This window comes from Chiloscyllium plagiosum, unplaced genomic scaffold (genome assembly GCF_037043375.1).
Source record: "Chiloscyllium plagiosum isolate Xiang-an unplaced genomic scaffold, Cpla_swu_hap1 HiC_scaffold_26, whole genome shotgun sequence".
NCBI classification, from domain to species: Eukaryota; Metazoa; Chordata; class Chondrichthyes; order Orectolobiformes; family Hemiscylliidae; genus Chiloscyllium; species Chiloscyllium plagiosum.
The window spans coordinates 9,222,611-9,248,632 of record NW_028270164.1 but is presented as its reverse complement, the minus strand read 5'-3'; the positions used below and the strand labels follow the sequence as shown (position 1 = coordinate 9,248,632).

General features: G+C 41.6%; 1 protein-coding gene across 5 annotated transcripts in view; it reads right to left on the bottom strand.

The window, feature by feature from the left end:
- dstyk (dual serine/threonine and tyrosine protein kinase) overlaps positions 1 to 26,022 on the bottom strand; it is a 136,172-nt gene that overhangs the window by 38,863 nt on the left and 71,287 nt on the right. For all 5 annotated transcript variants that reach the window (XM_087973463.1, XM_043716404.2, XM_043716403.2 and 2 more), the window contains exons 3-8: positions 25,278 to 25,968; positions 10,724 to 10,962; positions 8,843 to 8,926; positions 4,164 to 4,340; positions 1,945 to 2,074; positions 1,400 to 1,556 (exon numbers count right to left, since the gene is read on the bottom strand). In XM_087973463.1, coding sequence (XP_087829589.1) covers positions 1,400 to 1,556; positions 1,945 to 2,074; positions 4,164 to 4,340; positions 8,843 to 8,926; positions 10,724 to 10,962; positions 25,278 to 25,968 — 1,478 coding nt within the window. The remainder of the gene's footprint in view (positions 1 to 1,399; positions 1,557 to 1,944; positions 2,075 to 4,163; positions 4,341 to 8,842; positions 8,927 to 10,723; positions 10,963 to 25,277; positions 25,969 to 26,022) is intronic.

Sequence of the window (26,022 nt, the reverse complement as noted above, 5' to 3'; positions counted from 1 at the left end):
CTTGGTAGTGTAGATGAGCAGAGAGATCTGTGTCCATGTATGTAGATCCTTGAAAGTTGCCACTCAGGTTGAAAGGGTTGGTAAGAAGGTATAAGGTGTTAGCTTTTATTGGTAGAGGGATTGAGTTTCAGAGCCATGAGGTCATGCATCAGCTGAACAAGGCACTAGTAAGGCCACAGTTCTAGTCACTGCATTATGGGAAGGATGTGGAAGCTTTGCCAAGGGTTCAGAGGAGATTTACTCGGATGTTGCCTGGTATAGAGGGAAGGTTTTAGGAGGAAAGGCTGAGGGACCTGAGGCTGTTTCCGTTGAAGACGTGATGATTAGAGGTGACTTAATTGAAACATAAGATAATCAGAGGGTTAGATAGGGTGGACAGCGAGAGCCTTTTTCCTCTGATGACTAGCACGAGGGGTCACAGCATTAAATTGAGGGGCGATAGATATAGGATAGATGTCAGAGGTAGTTTCTTTACTCAGTAGTAAGGGAGTGGAACAGCCTGCCTGCAACAGTAGTAGACTCATCAACTTTCAGGGCATTTAAATGGTCATTGGATATACATATGGATGAAAATGGAATGGTGTAGGTTAGATGGGCATCAGATTGGTTTTACACATCGGTGCAACATGGAGGGCAGAAGGGCCTTACTGCACTGTAATGTTCTATGTTCAGAGTGTGGTGCTGGTAAAGCACAGCAGGTCAGGCAGCATCCGAGGAGCAGGAGAGTCACTTCTGATGAAGGGCTTTTGCCTGAAACATCAACTCTCCTGCTCCTCAGATGCTGCCTGCTCCGCTGTACTTTTTCAGTGCTACACTCTCTAATCTCCAGCATCTGCAGTCCTCATTTTCGCCTGTTTTATGGTCTATGTTCAGTGTCAGAATATGCTGAATTTAAAACTGGAGTTGCAACACCAAAACTCCTAGAAAACAAAATGTAGCAGGACAAGTCATGACCTGTCTGAAACTCTAGACTAGGAGTCAAATTGCAATCTTCTGATCAACATGGAATTTAGAATAAAGCAGTAGGTAACTACATGGATGACCGTAACACCCTCAGAAATAGGAACAGGAATGGGCAGCTATCATGCTTGCTCCAGTCAACAGGATCACAGCTGTTCGGACAGGTCTCATTTATACTTTACTATGTTTTCCATGTAATCTTTGATTCCCCTACTGACCAAAAAAATTCTCTCAGACTTAAATACACACAAGGACTCTGCCTCGACAGCTTCTGTGGCAAGAGTTCCAAAGACACTCAACGCTCAGAAGAAATTCCTCCTTATCTCAGTCTTAAAATGGTTATCCTTCATACTGAGTGTATGACCAGACAAGGTCCTCTGAATAAGATCGCAGACTTAGGCATCACACACCAGGATGCAAAACTCTGAAAGGAACCCACCTAGTGTAGTGGAATTCAAGTGCCAGGTCATTCCAATGCTTGTCATCTGGAGGCACGACAGACTTCAGTGCACAGGGCGAGTGACCGGCCCAGCTGTCGCACAGGTACACAACTCCATACTGGCCACGGCCCAGCTCGCGGCCTAATTTAGGTTTACCTGTGTAAGAGATAAACACCATTACAGCACTGTATTCAGTGTGGACACAGCACCAAAGGAAGGATTAATTGGCCTTTTAGCACAGATTCAATTGAAGATATCAGGGCTAAAAGGATTAAATTATGGCTGCTTGCATAAACTAGGCCTATATTTCTTCAAGTGTCAAAATGAAGATTGATGAATTTTTAAGGGAGTGGGGGAGAGAAAAGGAGAAGATGGAGTCAACATAACATTCATCCATGATTTAACAGAATAAGCTCAAAGGGTTGAATGGCCTACCTTGACCATTTTGAAGTAGGTGCATTAGATCAAGCACATGTTCATTGCGAGTAAATGCGTTAAACAAGTCAACCCCAAAAGCGAAAGGAGTGTAAACAAATAACCTTACCATGCAACAGCAAATCCCGGAGGGAACGACTTTCCAGTGAAAGGCGGGCCAGGCGTGGTGCATGGTCTTTGCGTACTTTCAACCAAAGATCTTCCGTTTTCTCAAGCCTTCCCGAAAGTCCTGTTTCAAGCTGTGGAGAACAAAAGTTAAATCACACAAGGAATTGAAGGGGAAGCTGATGTATTTGAAGTGATATTAGATAATAATTAGTGAGGAAACTAATAGAATGTGTTAGTGGGAGCATAAGCATAAACATGATATAAGCAGCAATAGGTCATTCGATCCCCTCAAGCCTGCTCCACCATTCAATATGATCATGGCTGATCATAAAGCTCAATATCCTCGTCCTTACCTTGACTCCCCCATGTCCCTTCATCCCTTTAGCTGCAAGAACTATAATGGTTTCCTTCTTGAAAGCACAACGTTTTCACCATAATGTTTTAAACAAAGAAGGGTAAAGAGCATTGCACACAGATGTTCATATGAAGCACAAATACAAGCATGAACTAACAGGGCTGAATAGCCTGCTGCTGTTCTGTGCAACACACTTCAGTGGCTCCTTAGGTTATCGACTTTTGCTTTTTAACCACTTAAAGAAATGGAACAAGAATGTTTACCTTTAACCTTAAGAGTTGAAGGAGAGGGAAAGAGTTTGTGCAACCAGTCCAACAGTGTTTCACACAGTTAATGACTGGAGTACAAGGATTTAGCACAGCATTTTACATGCAGCAAGATCCACAAGAAGCAATGAACTGAAGACTGTGGTGAAACACCTGGTTGAAGCGAAAGCATCGGTCAGTGGATTCAGCATCCTGTACATGAAAATTGCTCGCCAATTAAACATTGAAAAAGTTGAAGTTACTGTTGCTCCCTAAGTTGATTGCTTAACTACCAAGTCCACCCACTCTCCAAGAAAAGTACACCAATTCACAGCACTGGTGCCACATTCGCCTGTGACATGAACTCCTAGTCTTATTGTTACTATCACAGAGGGCTTATTTTGACCCTCAACCTTGCAAGATTTTATGTCTCAGCTCATTGGAAGCTGAGATTTTCATTTGTCTTTGTCAGCCCTGGAACTGACTTCTCCAATGCAATTCTGGTTGGGCCCCAGCATTCTCCACTTAAGGGCATTCATAACTTGTATGCCTGTGTCTCATCTTGCAATTAGTCCAGCTCCCCTAACACCCATGTATTTAGTGACTGTTTCCTGATCAAGCAACACATTTATTGCCAAACTCACCCAAGTTTTCAAGTTCATTGATGGTCTTGTCCCTCGAAAACTCTAATCTACTCTTGCTCCTCAACTGAGGTATTAATGGTCCTGTAATTTCAGTCTCCTCAGTATTTAAACAGCTCAGCCATTGACAGCTGTGCAGCATCCAAGCTCTAGAATTTCTGCTCTCCATACACTCACCTCATTTTAACTTATTTTAAAGCACGAACTAAAATCTTTTCAAATAAACATTTAGTCACCTGTCCCAATATCTCATGTGGCTCAGTCATATTTTGCTTTAAAATGTGTTCCTATGCAGGACACTTTACTGTTGAAAGCAGCGCACACATAAGCAGTTGCTGTAAAGAAAAGCAGATTAACACCTTCAATACCTCAATACCACCAGATGTTTGTAATAACTTGAAGTACAGGTAACAACAGTCAATTTAAGCTCAGTAAGTTTCACAAACAGCTGTGCAATGGTGACAAATACCTTTACAAAATGAAATTGGTTGAAAATAAATATTGCTGAAAATGTGTTGCTGGAAAAGCGCAGCAGGTCAGGCAGCATCCAAGGAGCAGGAGAAATGACGTTTCGGGCATAAGCCCTTCTTCAGGAATGAAAATAAATATTGGCCAAGATGAAAGCAGAAGCTCTATTGAAATCATGCCTTTAAATCTTATGTCCAGAGAAGATGCAGTTTAACTATTTATTTCAAAAGGGTGACAAATGCAACACGAAACAAGTGCCACACTGTCAGCAAGAATCTGTGTCCAAGTCTCTGAGATGAAACAAAAGCCAACAAACTTCTGATTCAGATAAAGTCAAACATGTCATAAGAGCTTAAACAAGAGATTCCTCTCTGAGTGTGGAGTGATATTGGCTTTGGATTAAAACCCTGATTGTGAAGCGAATAGGGACTGATAGGCATGTCTCAAGTACAACTGTCATGGAACAAGTGTTGTGCAAGTACTTGAAGAGATTATGTCAACAAGAACAAACCTGTCGCAGAGAGGCAGCAAATGCTTCGTGTGAACTGTTGAGCCGGGTCCGGAACTGACTACATATGCTCTTGGCAAGTTTAGATGCACAGAGACTCTCTATGGCATCCTGTGCAATTTTCCTTTTCCACTCAATGGTAACAGATGGGGGATGTACCCAAGGCATCCTATGAATAATCTGTAGGGAAAGATACAAAATAAATCAATTTCATGACTTTCTTACAAAGAATCTCAAGTTTCAGGACAGAATAACCAGCATGTCAAGAATATTTACAAACATTGTCCAGCTTCACTTGGTCCCATTTTCTCCCTGCCAGGTGCTAACTCTCACTGCAATGCAACTCCATGGTCTCGAGCAGCCCTCAATACATCACCCAGGTTGCAGTCATCACAGATGTGCTTACCAACTGCCAAACTATTTAATTGTGGAGGAGTGTGATGTGGACATTCACATATACACTTCCAACATGGGACACTGGACTGCATTCAGGATTGAGAATCTTAAATGGTTTTCCTCCTAACTCCCTATGACTAAATTAGAATCAATTAAGGCAAATGTATTAGGTGAACTTGCTAATCCCTATCTGGCACCTAAAAACTCAGTGGCATAGACCTCTCCCAGTGTACAGGACATGCATCCGCTAGGTTATTAGTCAAGCACTACCTGATGAATTGACCAAATGCAGATGGACCGCAATGCAACTAAAATTATACTGAATTGCAATGATACACCAAACATCATAAAACAAACTGTACATTCACAATTAGACTCGCGACATTTACTTTGCAATTACTGAAATATTCTGTGTCCAAAAATCCCCACCACCCATTTGTTTGATGGGTCAGGACATGACCTCTTCCCAATCTTCAACAAACATTATACATCAGAGCGACAAGCTCCCAGCTTGTAGATTTTCTTGGACCATGAACAGAGGCCTTAAGTTGACATCAATGCAGCAGAAACCAATTCCATAGAAATTCTCAGGGTAAATCTGCATTACATTTCTTAGCACAAACTAATCTCTAACACATCCAAACTACAGAAATAAAGAGCACACTTTTGCAAACTTAACAAGTGATCCTGGGATGTCTCTTGAAACCCATTCATTTAGGACAGTAATGCTTGCGTGCCAACCAAAGGACAAAATACAGCAAAATATTTAGTATACACACCCTGAAAAAGGGTTCTCCTAATAGATAAATATCGGATATTGACTTAAAAACGGACCTGCTGATTGCTTTCTAGTCAGGTGCTGTGTCCATGGGGTGGAGAAAAAAACACACAAATTTTATGAAAATGTCCTACAGATGATTGGAGGGATGACTGTGGATTTGATTCAACATCATCTATATTACTTGAAACTGTGAATCTCTTTTTTATTAATTTTATTGATTTTTCTCCAAAAAAAACAATTGACAGCTGATCAAGGTGCAATCACAAGCAATAAACAAAAGGTCAACAAAACCCGACCAACCTTCCCATGGCATATACCACCCCCAAAATACAAGGGAAAAAAAGTGACACAAACAACCCTAATGCATGTAAACATATACAAAGCACAAAACAATTAACTTTTAAGTTGTGCAAAAGTATGCATGTCTAACTTTTGGTCACAATTCCAGAGTAAGCTTTATGTTGTTTAGATACAAAATGGAAGAGATTGGATTGATTTTTTTTGGAAGAAATGACCGAGAAGATAAATGAGGTCAGAGCTTAGACACTGGATACATGGACTTGAACAAGGCCTTTGATAAGGTTCTGCATGGTAGACTGGTTAGTAAGGTTAGATCACATGGGATCAAGGGAGAGCTAGCCAACTGGATACAAAATTGGTTTGACAGTCGGAGACAAAATGGTATTGGAGGCCTGTGACCAGCAGTGTGCCGTAAGGATTGGTGCTGGGTCCATTGTTTAATATCAAACAATTTGGACGTGAATAGAAGCACAATTAGTAATTTTGTGGCCAACACAAACTTGGCATATAGCAGAAGGTTACTTAAGATTGTAATAGGATCTTGATCAACTAGGCCAATAGTTTGAAGAATGGAAGACAGGGCTTAATTTAGTTAAATATGCGGTGTTGCATTTTGGTAAGACAAACCAAGGCAGGACTTACAGGGTTCATGGTAGGGCCCTGGGGAATGTTATTGAACAAAGAGCCCCAGTCGTGCAGATGCACAGTTCCTCGAAAGCGGAGTCACAGGTAGACAGGGTGGTGAAGGCCATGTTTGGCATGCTTGCTTTCATCAGACACAGCACTGTTGGAATGTCACATTATCGCTGTGCATGACCTTGGTAAGGCTACATTGAGTACTGCACATAATTTTGGTTGCCCTGTTCTCATAAGAATGTTATTAAACTGGAAAGGTTACAGAAAAGATTTACCGGAATGTTGCCAGGACTGGAGGCCTTAAGTTATGACAAGACGTCGGATAGGCTGGCACATTTTCCTCTGTAGCATAGGAGGTTGAGGGGCGATATTCTAGAGATTTTTAAAAATCAGGAGGGGTATAGATAAGGTAATATAGATGATGTTGAATCCCTAAGATAGGGAAGTTCAAAACTAGAGGGTATATTTTCAAGGTGAGAGGTGAAGAAAATTGAAAGGGACATGTGTTAACTTCTTCACAGAGGGTGGTTCATATGTGGAATGAATTGCAGAGAAAGTGGCAGATGCAGGTAGTTACAATATATAAAAGACATTTGGACACAATGAATAGCAAAGGATTAGAAGGATATGGGCCAAACATGGGCAAATTGGACAGGGTCAGTTTAAGATCTCTGGCTGGCATTGACAAGTTGGATGAAGGATCTGTTTCTGTGCTGTACAACTCAATGACAAACCTTATAAAGCAGCACATGATTTCTCCATTCACCATGTCAGGGATCCAGAGTACGACAAGCCAAGGATTTGTGCTAATTTTTCATCAAACAGCTTATTCTCAGTTGCAACATTACCTAATACTAGATATGATATTTCAGATGGGATATCACATGCCTTGGAAAGTGTGAAAGAGATTTACTACAAATGATACCCATGGTGAGAGGTTTTAGTTTATGTGGACACAACAGAAGCTTGGATTTTCTCCTTACAAAAAGGGGGGAAAAAAATGTTACTAGTTCAAAAAAGTTGACAAATGAAACATATTGGTTCTTACTATTTTGGCTACTAGAAGCAAAGGTTTGATCAAGCATAGTCACCATGGCTTTTCAGACAGAGGTCATGCTTAACAAATGTGGGTGGAATTTTGAGAGGAAACGGTGGCAAAGCAGCTAATGTAGTTCATATACATTACAACAGGCCTTTTGACAAGGTCCAACATGGGAAACGGATAAAGGTACAAGTTCATGGGATGCAGGCTAACTTGACAAGATGGATCCATAACTACCTTTATGATAGGAGAGACAGAGACGGCAGATCAAAAGCTTGTGCAATTGGAGCCTGATGTGCAGTAGTATACCACAACGATCAGTGCTGGAGGATTGTACTGGAGGATATGCAGATGTTGCCTGGGATGGAGTGTCCGAGTTCCAATGAGAGGCTGGACAAGATCAGGTTGTTTCCTTTGGAGCAGGGAAGGTTGACGAGGGACCTTATAGAAGGTGATTATAAAAAGGGGCACGGACAGTGTGAATAGACAAAACCTGTTCCCCTTATACAATGGGCAGCTAAAATATGAGGTGGTTGAGAGAGTATGAGGGCAAAGTCTTTTCACCCAGAGGGTATTGGGTCTGGAATGCACTACCCGGGAATCTTCTCAACTCTTGAAAAAGTTCTTGGATGAGTACTTGAACTGTTATAGCATTCAAGGCTGTAGGCCTACTGAGGGAAAGCGGGACTAGTGTCGGTAATAATATATATATTTGGGGGGTAGTAATATATTTTAATTGGTAGAGACTGAGCCAAAGGGCCTCTGCTGCAATGTATGATCCTATGATAAAGAATTCTGTGGTGTGAGATAAAAATTTAAGTAATAGGCAAAAGAAGCCCAGGTGCCATGAGAAAGGTCTTCTAAAACAACAATTATCACAATCTGGAATGCACTGGTTGTAAAGGTTGTGCAAAAAGATTGAAAAGTAGCTTTTGAAAAAAATTGGATAAATACTTGCGGAGATAAAATTGCAACCACAGGCAAGCTGAGCCCAGTGGCCGTCTTCTGGAGGGGATGCTAAAATCACTGGATAACTTCTATTTTGAGAGCACCAATTCATGCTCAGGAACCATTGCCAAGTCTTCTTGTATCTCCAAGTGGTCATTATTCAAGGCCCAGACAGTATGTGGCAATACTCTTTGATGACAGGGTTTCACAACTCTGACTGCCACCATGTTCACCACAGATAACTGGATGTGAAACAACATAGGTGCTGTGGCAGATTGAACAGCAATTAAACAAAAAGGGAGGCAAGAGACTATATGCACATACATTGCTACACAAGATCAGTTCCTAGAATGCAACCTCGCACATTGCAATGAATGCACCTACTGCAGCATCAAGACATCACATTTTGCTCTTTAAAAATTTGTTTCTATCAGTGTACATAAGAAAAAAGATGAGCCTTTTGACATACCTGACAAGGATGATGTCTAACAATTTGGATATTTCACACTGTTATGATGGAACTTTGAATACCTTCCAACACCTACTCAGCAGTGCCTCAAATTACAATAGTATTTTTACCTGCTTGATTTGTTCCCAAAGCAGTCGGGACACTGTTGATCCCGAATGGAATGTGACCTCAACATGATACGCAGCATTTAAAATCTAAGAAAAAAAAACATGAATATTTTCTAAGAAACTGAAAATGTACGGTTGCTAGTTTCAATTGAAAGCACAAACATCACATTGCGAACAGGGATACAGCAAGATTAGCTGGTGCTGGAAAAGCAAGGTCAGGCAACATTCAAGGAGCACAAAAATCAACGTTCTGGATGAAGGGCTTATGACCGAAACGTCGATTCACCTGCTCCTTGAGTGCTGCCTGACCGGTTGTGCTTTTCTAGTACCACACTCTCAACTGACCTACAGCATCTACAGTCCTCACTTTCTCCTAGCACGATTAGCTGACTAGGTTTGAAAAAGGGGGCATTGCATTCATGGCTGACAAAGCTCTAATTTGAGTTGTGTCATGTCTGGGTCCACTCTGGACTATCTTGAGTAGTAGGAGGCAAGCTCGATGAACCTCTATGTAGGTTTGCTCACTGAGCAGGAAGGTTTGTTTGCAGACATTCATCACCAGACTAGGTAATATCAGTGAGCCTCTGGTGAAGCACTGGCATTATATCCTACTTTGTGTGTGTCTTGGTCTGTTAAAAGGGTGGGTGGTATCATTTCCGGTTCTTTTTCTAAGAGCATGGTAGATGGGGTGCAAATTGATGTGTTTATCGATGGGATTCCGATGAGAATGACAGGCCTCTGGGAATCCTCAAGTGTGTCTCTGTTTAGCTTATCCTAGGATGGATGTGTTGTCCTAAAGTGATGCCCTTCATCTGTAAGTAAGGATAGTGATAGTGGGTCACGCCTTTTGGTGACTAGTTGGTGTTCACGTATCATGGTGGCTACTTGTCTGCCTGTTTGTCTGATGTAGTCCGGTTACAGTCCTTGCATGGTATTTTGTAAATGACATTAGTTTTGTTGTTTTTTTATATTGGATCCTTTCTGTTCAGTAGTCGCTGTTTAAATGTGTTAGTAGGTTTGTCAGCTACCAGGACGCCAAAGGGTCTGAGTATTCTAGAAGTCATTTCAGAGATGTCATTGATGTAAGGTAATGTGGCTAGAGTTTGAGCATCCTGTGTCGGGTTGTTTGGGTTTGTTGTTGAGAAATTGGCGGACTGTGTTTATTGGGGACCCATTCTTCTTGAATACGCTGTAAAGGTGTTTTGCATCTGCTGTTCATAGTTCCTGGGTGCTGCAGTGTGTTATGGCTCGTTGAAATAATGTCCTGATGCAGCTCGGTTTGTGGGTGTTGGGATGAATGCTTCTGTAGTTAAATATATGCTGTGTGCGTTCTTTTCTTGAAGGTGCTGGTTTGAAGTTCTCCATTCAGTGTTTGCTCTACTGTGACATCTAGGAATGGGAGTCTGTAGCCATTCGCCTCCACTTTTGTGGATTTTATGCCCGCAAGGATATTGTTGACTGTGTTGTAGGTTTCCTTGAATTTGCTCTGATTAGTGATGACAAAGGTGTCAGCCACATAGCGGACTCAAAGTTTGGGTTGGACAGTTGGGAGACTGCTTGCGTATTTTTACCTATCAATTTCTATGATCCAGAAAGTTTAATTTTGCTGAAGTTGATGGTAGCTGCTTCCTGCTATTGGCATCTGCCAAACCATGACAGTGTCTGTCTGTCTGTGTAACACCCATTAAACTACTCAGCGTTATCCAGATCGTAACTCACCACTCAATAATTCCCATCTCCCCTCATGTTCTTGTGCCACAGTTGCTCAATGAATCAAAACATTTTTTTTACAGCGAGCTTTCAGACTTATCAACAGTGAACCCTCCAGGGCTGTGCTGAGAATTCCATGCATTCAACCCACAAACTAACCCGCACCTGACATACCTGTTTCAGGTGATTGCTGGTGGCATTGTTCATGGCAGAATCCTGGTTGGATTTTTCCAAGCTCTTGAGACAGCGTTCAAGGGTCCCAACAAAACTTTCTCGAAGGTAGTCTACAGAACTGATAAGTTTATTGGCAACAGCCTGATTTAACCGAGAAATAATCAACTCTTGAATCTGTTTGATGCAGCACTTAATGTCCTTATTGCCAACAGTCTCACCATTCTCAGAGATGATTATGTCTGGGGACGTAGGAAGGAAAAGATATAGTAAAAGGTAATTGGCATGAGCCTTGTTCCGCAACATTCAAATCACACATTTTGAGAACATAACAGTTTATTTTGATGCTATCAATTCTATAGTGCATTGATCATAGAACCAGACATTGCAAGGTCTCAACTAATCCACACATGCTCATCATATTATGCAACCTCCTTCAACAAAGTTGAGAAAGCAGAGAGAACATCAAGCAAAGCAAATGTTCAATGACTAAATTTAAAGTCATTAGTGGAACACAGGAGGTTGGACACTGGTTGTTCTCAAAAGAGAAACGGGATTTCAAATGTTCGCTGCTTTCTCTCCACAGATGCTGCCACAGCTCGGTTGCTCCAGCAATTTCTATTCTTGTTTCAGTTCTCCAGCATTCACAGCCGTTTTATTGTCAAGTCTGAAATATGGTTGGTTGTACAATACATTAACATATTGTAGTGGAATCTTCAAAGTAACATGTTGGAATCCTAGTGTCACATGTTAGATTTCAAATTTCTACTTTATCCCTGGAGAAGAATCCAACTGAACAGTTAAACTCCAAAGCTTACATTCAGCAAATTTAGTGATGACAATAATGAAAAGTACTGACCCTGAAGGTGGTCAGTTTTTAGTGGGTGGCACAGGAATAGAAGGGGTCATTCAGTCTTAAACTTACTCCATCATTGAAATATGTCCCTGGTAGATCTGCATCTTAAATAGCCTAAATGGGTGGATGGAGTTATCAAATGAACAGAACAGTACAAAGAACAGGATCAAGCCTTTTGGTTCACTAAGACTGTACTAACACAATGCCTTTCTAAATTAAGGACCTTCTGCCTCTACACAGCCTGTATCCCTCCATTCCTTGCCTATTCATTGTTCTGTCAAGAAGCAATTTAGAAACGTGGATTAAGAGTTCAACTCATTTAAGTAAATTGGCTTAACTCTAACGTATGCCATTGCGTAGGTCAAATAGACAGTTCTGATCAAAGATTCTTAACCAAATTATTAATCGATCTTGACTAAGACTGGTGCACAATGATACCAGTTTGTTAAATGATATTAGAACATAGAACATAAAACAATACAGCACAGAACAGGCCCTTCGGCCCACGATGTTGTACCGAACATTTGTCCTAGCTTAAGCACCCATCCATGTACCTATCCAATTGCCGCTTAAAGGTCACCGAAGATTCTGACTCTACCACTCCCACAGCCAGCGCATTCCATGCCCCCACCACTCATTCTTTCCTTTAGCTCGACAGCAGAACCAAGGGACACATCTTTACAACAAAGATGGAAGAAAAATCATGTTCATTCAAAGGACAATTTGTGACCGGGGGCGGGCGGGGCTCTGAATATCAGCCGCTCAGCATCTTCAAAGGAGAAATTGTGCACTGAGTCCAAAGGTCAAGGTGCGGCTATGAGCATCCAGACAAACATCCCATATCAGTGCACAAATGCAGAGGCACAATTACAGCACTTTATCCTCCTGGGTAAAAGCACAGCCCTGATGGTAAGTGCGATCCACACTCACTGCCATGCAAGCACTGTATATGGCTGTGTATGACTGTCTGCAGAAATACAGTGCTGAAAATGCGTTGCTGCAAAAGCGCAGCAAGTCAGGCAGCATCCACGGAGCAGGAGAATCGACGTTTCGGGCATGAGCCCTTCTTCAGGAAAGGCTCATGCCCGAAACGTCGATTCTCCTGCTCCTTGGATGCTGCCTGACCTGCTGCGCTTTTCCAGCAACACAGTTTCAGCTCTGATCTCCAGCATCTGCAGTCCTCACTTTCCCCTTGCAGAAATACAGTGGGTGGTTTATGACCTATACTAAACATGTTCTGACAGTTCAGCTACATTACTGCAATTTAGAAGCTTGCTTGTCAAGTGACACAATGTTTTTCACAATGAAATCAATAGACCCTGACTTGGCAAACGGTGTCATGCTCATCCTCCATTTGGTTCAATTCCTTCTTTATGCACACAATTTGTCTGATGATTTAAATACCCATCAGCCACAATTATCTTTGAGGGAGTGGCCTACCTTTTCTAAACTTGGCGATAACTAACAGAAACAAAAACATTTTTTCAAATTATCAAGAAATACTCACTAATACTTAAATAGATAGAATTTTTTAAGTGACTGCCTTGATTACAATGTGGAGGTGCCAGTGATGGACTGGGGTGGACACATCAGAAGTCTCAACACCAGGTTACAGTCCAACACATTTATTTGAAATCACAAGCTTTCGGAGTCTGACCTAGCCTTGATTATCACAGACTAGAAACCACCCTATCTGGATTAGTCCAGTGGTGAATCTGCAGAAGTCCAAAAGTCACTTCTGGCTGGATGGTAGGAGAGAGAAATAATATCGCTTGCCAAGTAAAGACGACTCATGGCATCTGGCTAGTTGGAAGCAACAGATCCCCTTTTGCTAATAAAAGCCTAGAATTATATAGTCCATGGGGCCATCATTACTGTACTAGCTCCTGAAACAGCAACTCAGTCTCTGTAACCCTCCAAAATTCACCCACTTAAATATATATCCAGCTCTCTTGAAGCCTCATATGGAATCTGCCTCCACCACACACTCAGGCAGGGAATTCCAAATCCTAAGAACTCTGACTAAAGTTACTCAACTCACTCAGAGCCCTCTTGCTGACAATCTTGAAATTGTGACCCCCAATCACTGATATACCAACAAGCAGAAATGCAAGATCCTACTTTACGCTGTCAAAATTGTTAGTCATTTTGAGCACCTCGATAAGGTCACCTTTTCTTCATCTCTGCACCAAACAGAGTAAGCCCAATTTCTCCAATTTTCCCTTGTATCTAAAATCCCTCATGACTTGTATTGCTTCAGTAAATTTCCTTTGAATTCTCCCTAGGCCTTTAACATACTTACTTAAATAAGGTGCCTAGAATTGAACACAACACTAATACTGCTCTGACCAATGATTTGGAGAGGTGCATCATTATATCTTTACTTTTAATCTCAACACCTCTATTTATAAAGCCAAATATCATTTAAGCCTCCTTAACCGTTTCAACTTGCCTGGTCACCTTCAGAGAATCGTACACGCGAACCCAGAGGTCCTTCCGCTCCGGTACACCTCTCAAAATTGTACCATTGAGCCTGTATTGTCTGTATTTATTCACTATTAGTATCATCCACAAATTTAGAGATTCTGCGCTCAACACCAATCTACAAATTGTAGATATCAATGCAGAAAAAGCAAGGGTCTAAACACTCATGCTAGGGGAACACCACGCTCAACTTATTTCCAACCTGAGAAATGCCTATCTATACATAACCTCTGTTTCTTATCTTTTAGCCAATTTCTAATTCTTTCAGCCAAGGACCCATCAATCCCAAACATTTCTAATTTGCTAATCAACCTGTCATGGGTCACATTTCAAACACACAAAATCCCAATATATATCAACAGTACCTGCTTCATCTCAAAGAACTCAAATAAATTCAGTCATGACCTGCCCTAGACAAAGCCATCTTGTCTGTCTGGTATTAATTCATAAACCAATATAAACTGAAAAGATACAACTTTAGAGCCTCCAGTTTTCCCCAGTGATCAGGTCCTCCAGCCCCCTGGGAATAATCCTGTGTTCAGGGGCCTGGTAAATCTCTGTAAAAGGGCTGTGCAATTTGCTCCCTTAAACCATCTCAGCATTCTAGGATGCATCCCATCCAAGCCTTGTGACTTTGTACCTGTAGTGCTGCCAACCTTTTTAGCATCTTTTATCTATATTGCTCAGTTATTCAACATCAAACTTGACCATTGTCACCATTTTGTAACTTGGGTAAAAGCAGAAGCAATGTACTCGCTCAGTGCCTTTGCTGTTTCCTTCGATTCGGACAGCAGCTGAGCCTACTTGTTCCTTATGGGCCCGACACCATCCTTCACTCCTCTTATTAGTAAAAGATTCTTCAAATATATTACTGTTTGTTTTAATGCAACCTGCCATCCTTTACTCACGCTTCCCTTTAGCCTTCACTATCCCAGCATTATCGAGATACTCTTCCTGATTTCTATCATTATTCCAGTATATGTCATACATTCCCTTATTTTCTCATCAATATCCTTAGCCATTCAGGAAACACTTTTTGGAGACCCATAATTTATTTGACATGCTCAGTACCTAGCTTGCACCCTGATAATCTCTTTTGAAAGTCTCCCATTTTCATCTGCTGTTTTATCCATCAAAATGCAGATCCAATAAACACTCTCCACTTGAACTCTTCAATCCCCAAAAATCTGTCCTTCTCCAGTCTGGAACGTTAATCACAGACTGATTTTTTTAAATTCCTCTCCAATTTAACACTGAACCATATTATATTTTATGATGGCTATTCCCCAAATGACCCCCACTCTGACACTCTATTTGGCCTGCCTCATTTCCTAAGACCAGATCCAGTACAACTCCCTTTCTATCCTTCTCCATAAGGTTCTCCTGCATACATTGCAGGAACTTTTACCCTTCCACGCCACACACACTGGTGCCTCCCCACCCCGGGATAACTGAAATCGCCAAATATCACAAAGCAATTGGTCCTGCAGATTCCCATCTGCCTACAAATGCTCTCTTCTGCTTCCTGCCTACTATTTGGTAGTGAATAATACATACCCAACGAGGACATTGCTCCCTTCCTATTTCTCATGTCCAATCACAGATTCTAATTTAGAAACTGCTAATATGAACAGGGGTTAAAAACACAAATTTGGGACTATGGTAAAAAACCTTTGCATTACATAATGAGTCCAATATAATTGGTCATCTGACAACCAGATGATGGTGCTGGCTTAAAACAATGATTAAAATTAAACTCTTAATTCCACAGAGTTTGATATTTCTGAGGTGAAAAAGTATTATCTGGAGTGATGGGGAAAGGCTTGACCATACCAAAAATAGTTAGGGTCTGGAATGTACTTGAACCAGAGATGGAGGTAGGTTCAATCAAGGCAGAGGATTACAATTATTTGAAAAGAATGTGCTGGTGTTATTGGGAAAAGGCAGCAAAATCTATTAAACAAAATGCTCATTTGGAGGTCTGGCTATGATTGGGTCAACAGTCTCCTTCAGTAATAAAGGTGTCGAAACCACTTTGAGGTTCTTGTCTGGAGGCAGATAATACGGAGTTAATACCTCAAGTGATATTATTTGTATATCAGGGAGCCCATTAGCACACTGATGTTTTTTTTCATTGTCTGGGAAAAGAAACAAAGCATAGCTGGAATCAGAAATTTGGAGTGTTCTCATATAGCACAACAGTTCCTACCAGGAACAACAACAGTTGGCAGTTCTTCAGCTAATTTCACGACTCAAAGACCGTCAAAGTCAATTGAGTATTTTTGTTATGCAGTCACCGTTGTACTGTGGGAAACACAGCAAGTCCCCAAAAACAATGAGATCATTATTCAATACCTTGCTGACATGAGTTACTGTAATTCCAAAATACCAGAACAAAATACTCTTTCATGGATCTCTCTTTTAAAAAACAAGTGATAATGATCTAAGGATAAGTATTGGTCAGGGCACCAGGTGAATTTGTTGGATGCAGATAAAACCTGTGGACAACCAAAGCAACACCTTCTATTGTTCAGCCACCGTCAGAGCGCATAGGTGCTTACACTTCCCTGGTCAAGCACTGCAGACAATTCAGGCCTGTTCGAGAAGTAATGCTAACAGCTAAGGCAGCTCTTTTGGTTTCTGTGGCAAAATGAACAAGACCTGCAGCCAGCACAAGGCACAGGGCTGGCATATTCCCAAGATGCTGGGCCTAGGCAACTTTGTCAGCCACATGCCTAATCAATGCACCTTGCTGATTGCTCAACCAAAAAACAAATGTGAAATCGCTCAGGAAGGATTGTAGGTTCAGGGAAGCTTTATTATTCAAAGTTATTGAAAGTCCTATTTTTGACCAAATTAGGTTGGTGACATTCAGCAAAATAAAAAATCATTAGCTTCTAACCCAAGTTAGAATGTGCAAAGTCATTTGAAACATTAAACAATTTCATGAGCCTCTGCCAAAACACTGAGCAACTGCAGCGTGATAAACACCAAGCTTCTGCATGTTAAACTATCTATTCTATTGCTTCAGGATTGCAACATTTTATGAGCAGATATCCAGCAGGCCAATGTTCCTTCTTGGCAAAAGTGAGGACTGCAGATGCTGGAAATCAGTCTCCTCACCCATAGTTTGAAGGGAATCAACTGGTAACGTCTCATCTGAAGGCTATCACTTTTACCTGTGAACTGCAGTGAACTTGTTACTGAAGGGATTCATTGAACAAAATCCTTCAAATGTTTCAACATTTAAAATTATTACATGCCCTTTCTCCACTACTTTTAAGACCCTCCTTTAATGTGAACTTTTATACAAGGACTTAGCAACCTACCCTCATTTTTGTGGTTCAGTGTCAAATTTAAAGTATCTGTAGATATATTATGTTCAAAGCATTATATAGTTCTGCCAGAGGAAGTGGCGGAGGGTGGTACAATTGCAACATTTAAGAGGCATCAAGACGGGTATATGAATAGGAAGGGTTTAGAGGGATATGGGCCAAGTGCTGGCAAATGGGACTAGATTAGGTCGGGCTATCTAGGTGGCACAGACAAGTTGGACCGAAGGGTCTGTTTCCATGCTGTACATCTCTATGATGATATGAAGACAAACTGTTGTTAATTCTTGCAGCTCCAGTAATTTTAGAGCTCATGCAATGATGACTTTAACCACAAGGTGGCAATCTGTCCATACATTGGAGTGAAATCTCGATACAGGAACATTGGAAAAATATTGCGCACTATTGTTCTAACTTGTTATTTGCTCCAAAGTCTAATGTAAAGACTTTAGCATCCATTTGTTCACTACTGAAACAATTAGAATGGATTCCAATTTATTTGCAAGTTTCAGCACTGCCATATCACAAACACTGAGGATAAGGGTCCATTAATCCTTTTTAATGATATCTCAGAAAAATTATTGATTGGACACGAGGTTTGAAAACTCCCAATTTTTTTTTGGTTCTAAAGGAGTTTCTCAATACTTTTTCAATAATTGCATATTCTCCAGAGTGGATTCAATTAACCTGTTGCAATGAGTTTATGTAATCTTACATTGCCAAAGCACTGAGGTCACTTCCATTTCACATACTTGGCCCCTTTCAGACAATTAAATGCAAACTGAGTCAGTGGTACACTGCTATGGAGAGACACCCACAGTACTGTTCGAGTAGCATTTTGACTCAGCAGTCATCAAATATTGATGCTGTTCCAAATCAGGATGTCGCGCATCTTGGAGGGGATCTTGTACATGATGGTTCGCACATAGCTGATGCCCTTGGTAGAATTTCCGCTATGCATCTTGTAAACAGTACATACTGCTGCTACGCAGAGTCATTAATGGAGGGAATGAATGTTCAAGGCAATTGATGTGGTGCCAATCAAATGGGCTGCTTTTTTCTGGATGGTGACAAGCTTCCTCAGTCTTGTTAGAGGTTTGTTGGAGATGCATTCCATTATACTCCTGACTTATGCCCTGTGAATGGTAGACAGGCTCTGGGAAGTCAGGTGGTCAGTTACTTGCTGCAGAAGTAACTTCTAACTTCTGACTTGCTCTTGTCATCACAGCTTTATACAATTGGCCCAATTTAATTGCTGGTCAATGCTAACTCCCCAAATATTAATTGGGTGGGATCCAGTGATGGTAATGCCACTGAACTGATGGTTTCTATTTGCATGAAGTCCCATGATAAAAATCCCCTCAAACCACAATGTCCACATAGTCCAATGTTTGCCAGATTGCCCTAAATATAAATGTTCCCAACCACGTCCATTTGCAGAAAGACCTGGATGATGTCTAGGTTTGAGCTGATAAATGGCAAGTAATATTTGTACAACAGAACGGCAGGCATGAACGATCTGTAAGGAGAAAATCCAGCCATTGCCCCTTGAATTTTCTGCTGGACTTTCTCCTTACAGATCGTTCATTTTTATAAATGACTTGGAGGAGGGGTTAGAAGGTTGGGTGAGCAAGTTTGCGGATGATACGAAAGTCGGAGGAGTTGTAGACAGTGAGGAAGGATGTGGCAGGTTACAGCGGGATATAGATAAGCTGCAGAACTGGGCAGAAAGGTGGCAAATGGAGTTCAATGTAGCTAAGTGTGAGGTGATTCACTTTGGCAAGAGTAATAAAAAGATGGGGTACTGGGCTAACGGTCGGATACTTGGTAGTGTGGATGAGCAGAGGGATCTTGGTGTCCATGTACACAAATCTTTGAAAGTTGCCACCCAGGTAAATAGTGCGGTGAAGGCGGCATATGGCGTACTGGCTTTTATTGGTAGAGGAATTGAGTTCCGGAGTACTGAGGTCATGTTGCAGTTGTATAAGACTCTGGTGCGGCCGCATCTGGAGTATTGTGTGCAGTTTTGGTCGCTATACTATAGGAAGGATGTGGAGGCACACCAGGATGTTGCCTGGTATGGTAGAAAGATCGTATGAGGAAAGGCTGAGGCACTTGGGGTTGTTTTCATTGGAGAAAAGAAGGTTTAGGGGTGACTTGATAGAGGTGTATAAGATGATTAGGGGGTTAGATAGGGTCGACAGTGAGAATCTTTTTCCACGTATGGAGTCAGCTATTACAAGGGGGCATAGCTTTAAATTAAGGGGGGGTAGGTATAGGACAGATGTTAGGGGTAGGTTCTTTACTCAGCGAGTCATGAGTTCATAGAATGCCCTGCCAATAGCAGTGGTGGACTCTCCCTCATTATGGGCATTTAAGCGGGCATTGGATAGGCATATGGAGGATAGTGGGCTAGTGTAGGTTAGGTGGGCTTGGATCGGCGCAACATCGAGGGCCGAAGGGCCTGTACTGCGCTGTATTCTTCTATGTTCTATGCGGACATTGTGGTTTGAGGGGATTTTTATCATGGGACTTCTTGGAAATTGAAACCAACAGTTCAATGTGCTGTAGGTCACCTGCTATTTTGACTCAAAAAACAGGTATCCCCTCTAATTACTGGGAAAGCCAAGCTTAACATAACTGGAGACCTCTATGCTAATTGTTGCCTAGCAACCCTCTGATCTTAGAATTCTGTTCTACAGACCTTGCATCAGTGTATGCACTGAAGGTGCAGCCTCTCTCCCAAAATCCTGTTTCTTAAAATGTCATCTCTGGGCGCTTGATTGAAATATTCACATTTGGAAACACAATCCACCTGGTAAAACCTGAAGTAGTGGACTGTGACTAAATCACTACAATTTGCTCGCAAGTTAATTGGATTCAGAATTTGGTATTTATTAATTCACGGCTGTTAGCAATTAAGCTTCATAGTCAAGGTGATCACGGAGTGGTTTTGTCACTGAACTACTAATCCAGAGTCCCAGTCGAATGCAATGGACACAGGGATTCAAATCTGGTTAGGGAGGCTGATGGAATTTTAAACTATTCACAACATAAGAGTTGAAACTTGTCTTAGTAAAGTATGGATACCGAACTGGCTCAATGGTAGAAGACAGAGGGTGGTGGTGGACGGTTGCTTTTCAGTCTGGAGGCCTGTGACCAGCGGAATGCCACAAGGATCGGTGCTGGCTCAACTACTTTGTCATTTATGTAAATGATTTGGATATGAACATTAGATTTGTGGTTAGTAAGTTGGCAGATTATACCAAAATTAGAGGTGTATTGGATAGCAAAAGTGGTTACGTTAGATTACAATGGGACCTTGATCAGATGGGCTAACAGGCTGAGGAGTGGCAGGTGGAGTTTAAATTAGATACATGCGAGGTGCTGCATTTTGGAAAAGCAAATCAAAGCAGGACTTTATACACTTAAATGGTAAGGTCCTGGGGAGTGTTGCTGAACAAAGACCTTGGTATGCAGGTTCATAGTTCCTTGAAAGTACAGTCTCAGATAGAAAGGATAGTGAAGGGGGCTTTTGGTGTGCTTTCCTTTCTTGGTCAAAGCATTGAGTACAGGAGTTGGGAGGTCATGTGGTGGCTAAACAGGACATGGGTTAGGCCACTGTTGGAATATACTGCAATTCTGGTCTCCTTCCTATCAGAAAGATGTTGTGAAACTTAAAAGGTTAAGAAGGGTGTTGCCAGGGTTGCTGGGTTTGAGCTTTAGGGAGATGCTGAATAGGCTGGTGTTATTTTCCCTGAGCGTTGGAGGCTGAGGGGTGACCTTATAGAGGTTTATAAAATCATGAGGGGCATGGAGAGGATAAATAGACAAGGTATTTTCCCTCTGGTGGGGGAGTCTAGAACTAGAGGACATAGGTTTACGGTGAGAGGGCAAAGGTATGAAAGAGACCTAAGGGGCAACTTTTTCACACAGAGGGTGGTGCGTGTATGGAATGAGCTGCCAGAGGAAGGAGGCTGGTACAATTAAATCATTTAAAAGGCATCTGGATGGGTATTGAATAGGAAGGGTTTGGAGGGATATGAGCCAAGTGCTGGCAAATGGGGCTAGTTTAGGTTAGGATATCTGGTTGGCATGGACGAGTTGGACCGAAGGGTCTGTTTCTGTGCTGTACATGTCTATGACTCTAATATGGGTGGCTTTGTGATGTAGTGCAACAAAGCTTCTGGCAGACAAATAGTAGACGTAGAGTTCACAATTCTGAGAGGCCTGCTTCCAACTCCATCTTTACGTGGCCCTCTTCTGGTACAGTGGTAGTATTCCTACCCCTGCACCAGGGGGCTCAGGTTCAAGTCCCACATGCTCCAGAGGTGCACAATAACATCTAACAGGTTGATTGGAAAAATAGTCTACTCTAAATTTAAAAAAACACAGGAAACATAAGACATGAGAAAGCATTCCAAAGAGGTGTAGGTTAAATTTGCTAAATTGCTGTGTAGTGTCCAGGATGTGCGAGCTATGGGAAATGTGGGGTTATGGATTAGGGTGGGAGGTGGGATGCTCAGAGGGTTGGTGCACATTCAAAAAAGGGGTGAAAGGCTTCTTTCTGCACTATAGGAGAGATGTTTAAGGGGTTAATTTTCTCTGCTGACCTGGAAGAAATTGGATGCCCCATGAGTAGAGTGGTAGGTCTGTCTTACAGGTAGAATGTCAGGAATTTACATTCCCATCCTTCACCCTTCAGAAGAATTTGCATGGCCATTTCCTAGTTATTCAGAGATAATTTACATCATCCCCTATTCAGAATCAACGAAAACATTGCAGTTAAAATTCTGACCACACCCTATAGTTACAAAAAAAAATACAATTTACAACAGATCTGGCCATTAAGGGATGATTTACATTACATTGTTTCTGGAGATGATCAGGTGACTAAATGGTGTGTCTTGAGTAGGGGAATGGCTAGGGGCTGTCTTGTGGGCATTACTGACTGTAATGTGAAACTCTTATACTGTATAAAAGGAAGGACTGTTTGTTTGTTCACAGTATCTTCCTTAACATGCCCTGCAAGTATTGCAAAGAGTGTTAAGTGATCCTCCAGAAAACTTGTACTTGCTGAAATAAATTGTGGTCGGTGTTTTGCAGTTGCACCAAGTGCATAAGAATCTCAAGAAAAAGAACCTAATGTAGGGATTCTATTCTTTCCTTCTACACCATTGGCCCACAGTGATTTTTATTCCCTGCTGCCTTTTTTCCAAATGTCTTCTTTGCAAAGATTGATTTGTTTTTTTTATTGTGGGGGTAAGCAGGATGAAGGTGATAGATATGATCTGACAATAAAACTTTGATGTTGAGCAGTTTGCCACTTACTTTCAGAATATCTTGTGTATACTAAATGGATTATTTTGAGGTAATAAAGGAAGCCTGGTAGATACTGCTTTTAGTTTTGGTGATAGCACTGAAGACAAGCAATTGCTCATTTCTCGGACTGAACATATTTACCCCAAATGAGGAGTGTGGTGGTGAAGTGAGCCTTAAATGACAGGACATCCTTCCAGTCACAGACACAACATCCTCACTTCTGATGTTATGATGGAGGGAAGGTTAGTGATGAAAGAGCTGAAGATGGTTGGGACTAGGACTCTATCCTGAGGGACTCCTGCAGTGATATCCTGGAGCCAAGGTGATTGTTGCAGCTCAAATCACAGACATCGTTTGTACTAAGTATGATTCCAACCAGCTCAAAGATTTTCCATTCCCCACTTACCCATGGCTCCTTGATACCACATTGTCAAAGGCAGTCCAGTTGAACCAGGATTAATCCCAGACTTTGTGGTAGAGTGTCATTCCAGTCCATTGGGTTACAGATTGTAATCAAATATGATTCTGCCACTGATGAGCCACAACATCACAGATGTCCAATCTTAATTTGCTAGAGCTGTTCTAAATTTATTCCATTCAGCACAATGGTAGTACCATATGAAAAGATGGACGGCATCTTGGAAGTGAAGACAGGGTGTTACATCCATAGTGACTGTGCAATCATTCCTACTGGTAATATCACAATAAATGCATCTGCCAGAGATTTGAGAAGACAATGCAGATGTTCCCACAGTACGATTCAAACTCAAAATTTATTCTGGTGCCTTGCCTCATATTATGCCTCAACCAAACACAAACAGCTCAAAAGCCATTTACTTCATTACTATTAATGGGAGATTGAAAATTCAGCTGGTTTGCAGATAGCAATGAGATTTATTTGCTTTAAAGCACGAACATCCTAAGACTTAGAAAGACAAGATTCTGAAGCAGCTGGAGAAAGGAAACAATTCACTTTTGTCACCAAAACGGTTAGGCTTCAAGGGGAGTCTTCAGTCATAAAAACATAAGCAAAAATGATACACACTTAGAGCAGTGTTTTACTGCAATACTCTCGCACCCTGAAGAATGTGTCTCTGAAAATCTCTGACCAGTTTTCCACACTCTGCCATTCCTTCTCTCAAGAGAAGATGTCATTCCTTGAACTATTCAACACCACTTCCTGAACACTTTGCAGGACTCTTGCCTCATCTGACCAATCTATCCTTCCTTAGGCTACACTTTCATTGCTTTGTACTGTACGCTGCCATGAAAACTCGTTTATAGCAACAGGAGGCAGTAACAAGAGCAAAGTACGAAGTTAAAGATCTATACTGTCATCATTACTGTCTCTTGGTCGTGGTGGGATGAGGAGACTGATTTTTAGTTAATTGTATTCTTACACACGATAACCGAACCGTGAGTTATATCTACACAGAATCACCTGGAACAAAAAAAAAAATCAACTTTATAGAGAGAAGCCAACACTGGCAACACCCAGCCTTCAAAGAATGTTCAATAGTCAGTGTCTATAATAGCAGCAGGAAAGATCTCACATGGAATTATTTGTTGGACAGTTAAGTCAAACACCACGACATAGATCATAAGAAATAAGAGTAGGCCATTTGGACCCTTGAATCTGCCTCTGCCAAATAGCCAGGTCATGGCAATTGTGGTATAAACTTCAGTTACCTGCCAACCATCAAGCACTTTTTTGGCATGCTTTCAGATAGTACAGTTTGTTTATATGCTAAATAGCCCATGTCAAATTACAGTACAACTGCTCCAAAGAGCTCTTGTAGTGCAATGGCAGTGTCTCCATCACTGGATTAGGAGGCCCAGGTTCAATCCCACCTGCTCCAGGTGGGTAATAACATCTCTAGCAGGTTAATTGATAACATATCAATGAATCTGATGTGTTATTTGGCCGGTATAGAATCAAACAGGACAGGTGTGCCACTGTACCTCAAATGGAACTGTTTGAAGTGAATTACCCATTCCGACTCAGACAGGAACAATCCCTTAACCAAGCCATTACCCCCTTCCTTACCAAGGACAGACTGTTGAGAATTTACATTGCAATCGATAATTCCTACCTTCCCAAACAAAGTGGCCACCATTGGGGAAAAGAACATGCAACATTAAATAATAACCTCCATTTTATCACAAAGAAAGCACACTGGAAAACAGTTTCTGTTCAATGACAAAAATGACCTCTCGCTGGCTTCTGAAAACCATGGCACAGCTATCATCTTTTCTGCAGAGTGCTCCTTTAAGTTAATTTTTCATTATTGTAACAATACCATTTGCTTTTGTCTCCAACTGTTACAAGCTCCTGACTTCTCATAGTAAGACTACTCCTACTCGTGACCACCCTAATCCAATCCTACCTTACCTTCCTAACTCCTGGAATAAGCCAGTAGCAGCAGGAATCAAAGCCCCAAATATGCTAATTTTTATTATAAATTTGATGTGCCCTGCTGCCCAAATGGACAGAAGTGCAATGATAAAAGTTAGCTTCCTGCTACATTTAAACCACAGTAGAATAACAACACTATAACCTCACCTTTGAACTGCAAGTTTGCGGCCTCTTCTAAGAGCTCCTCTTTCATGCTGCTGAGTGTGTCAACGATCATGTCTCTCATTTCCTCCTGTTTCCTGTTAGCTATGTTCATCAGTGACTGGAATAACTCATTCTCTTTGTCCCTTGTGTACTCCAGTCTCTTGGGAGTGATCTGCAAGTCTCTCTGCATGTCGAAGGCCTGGTTGATGAAAATGTCCAAACAGCGACAGTGAACACCGTTGAGCACAGTTGCTGCATCCACAAGGTGCATCTGTACCACTTGCTTAGCAAAGACACCAAGCTGCCGAAACTTCTCAAAGTGTTCCACCAACATGCTTTGAGCTTTGCTGCTGTTGAATTGCCCACCCATGCTGGGACTCAGGAAGTCCAACTTGGCTAGCTGACGGTAAAGATAGCTCTTTTCCTTTTCAGACTTGGAGTTTTTCACCAGTATGTCCTTGTCTGGACCAGAGGGAGAGTCTGGGTGGAAAACGTTCAGGAGCTTTGGTACCTTTATGAAGAAAGCAGGCAAGGAATGTTCCCTCATCTCCTGCAGTTCACTTTCTTCTGAATCAGTCAAACGGTCCTCACTGATGGCATAGACAATAATTGGAAGGGAATGTCGCCAACACTCATCAAGCTTGCCCACCTCAGCTCCAATTTCATGGCATGGAAGGACAAGAATATCCATTTCCTGGAACAGATCGAGAATGGTTAGAAACAAAAGCAAGCCCATGCTGTGACTCCT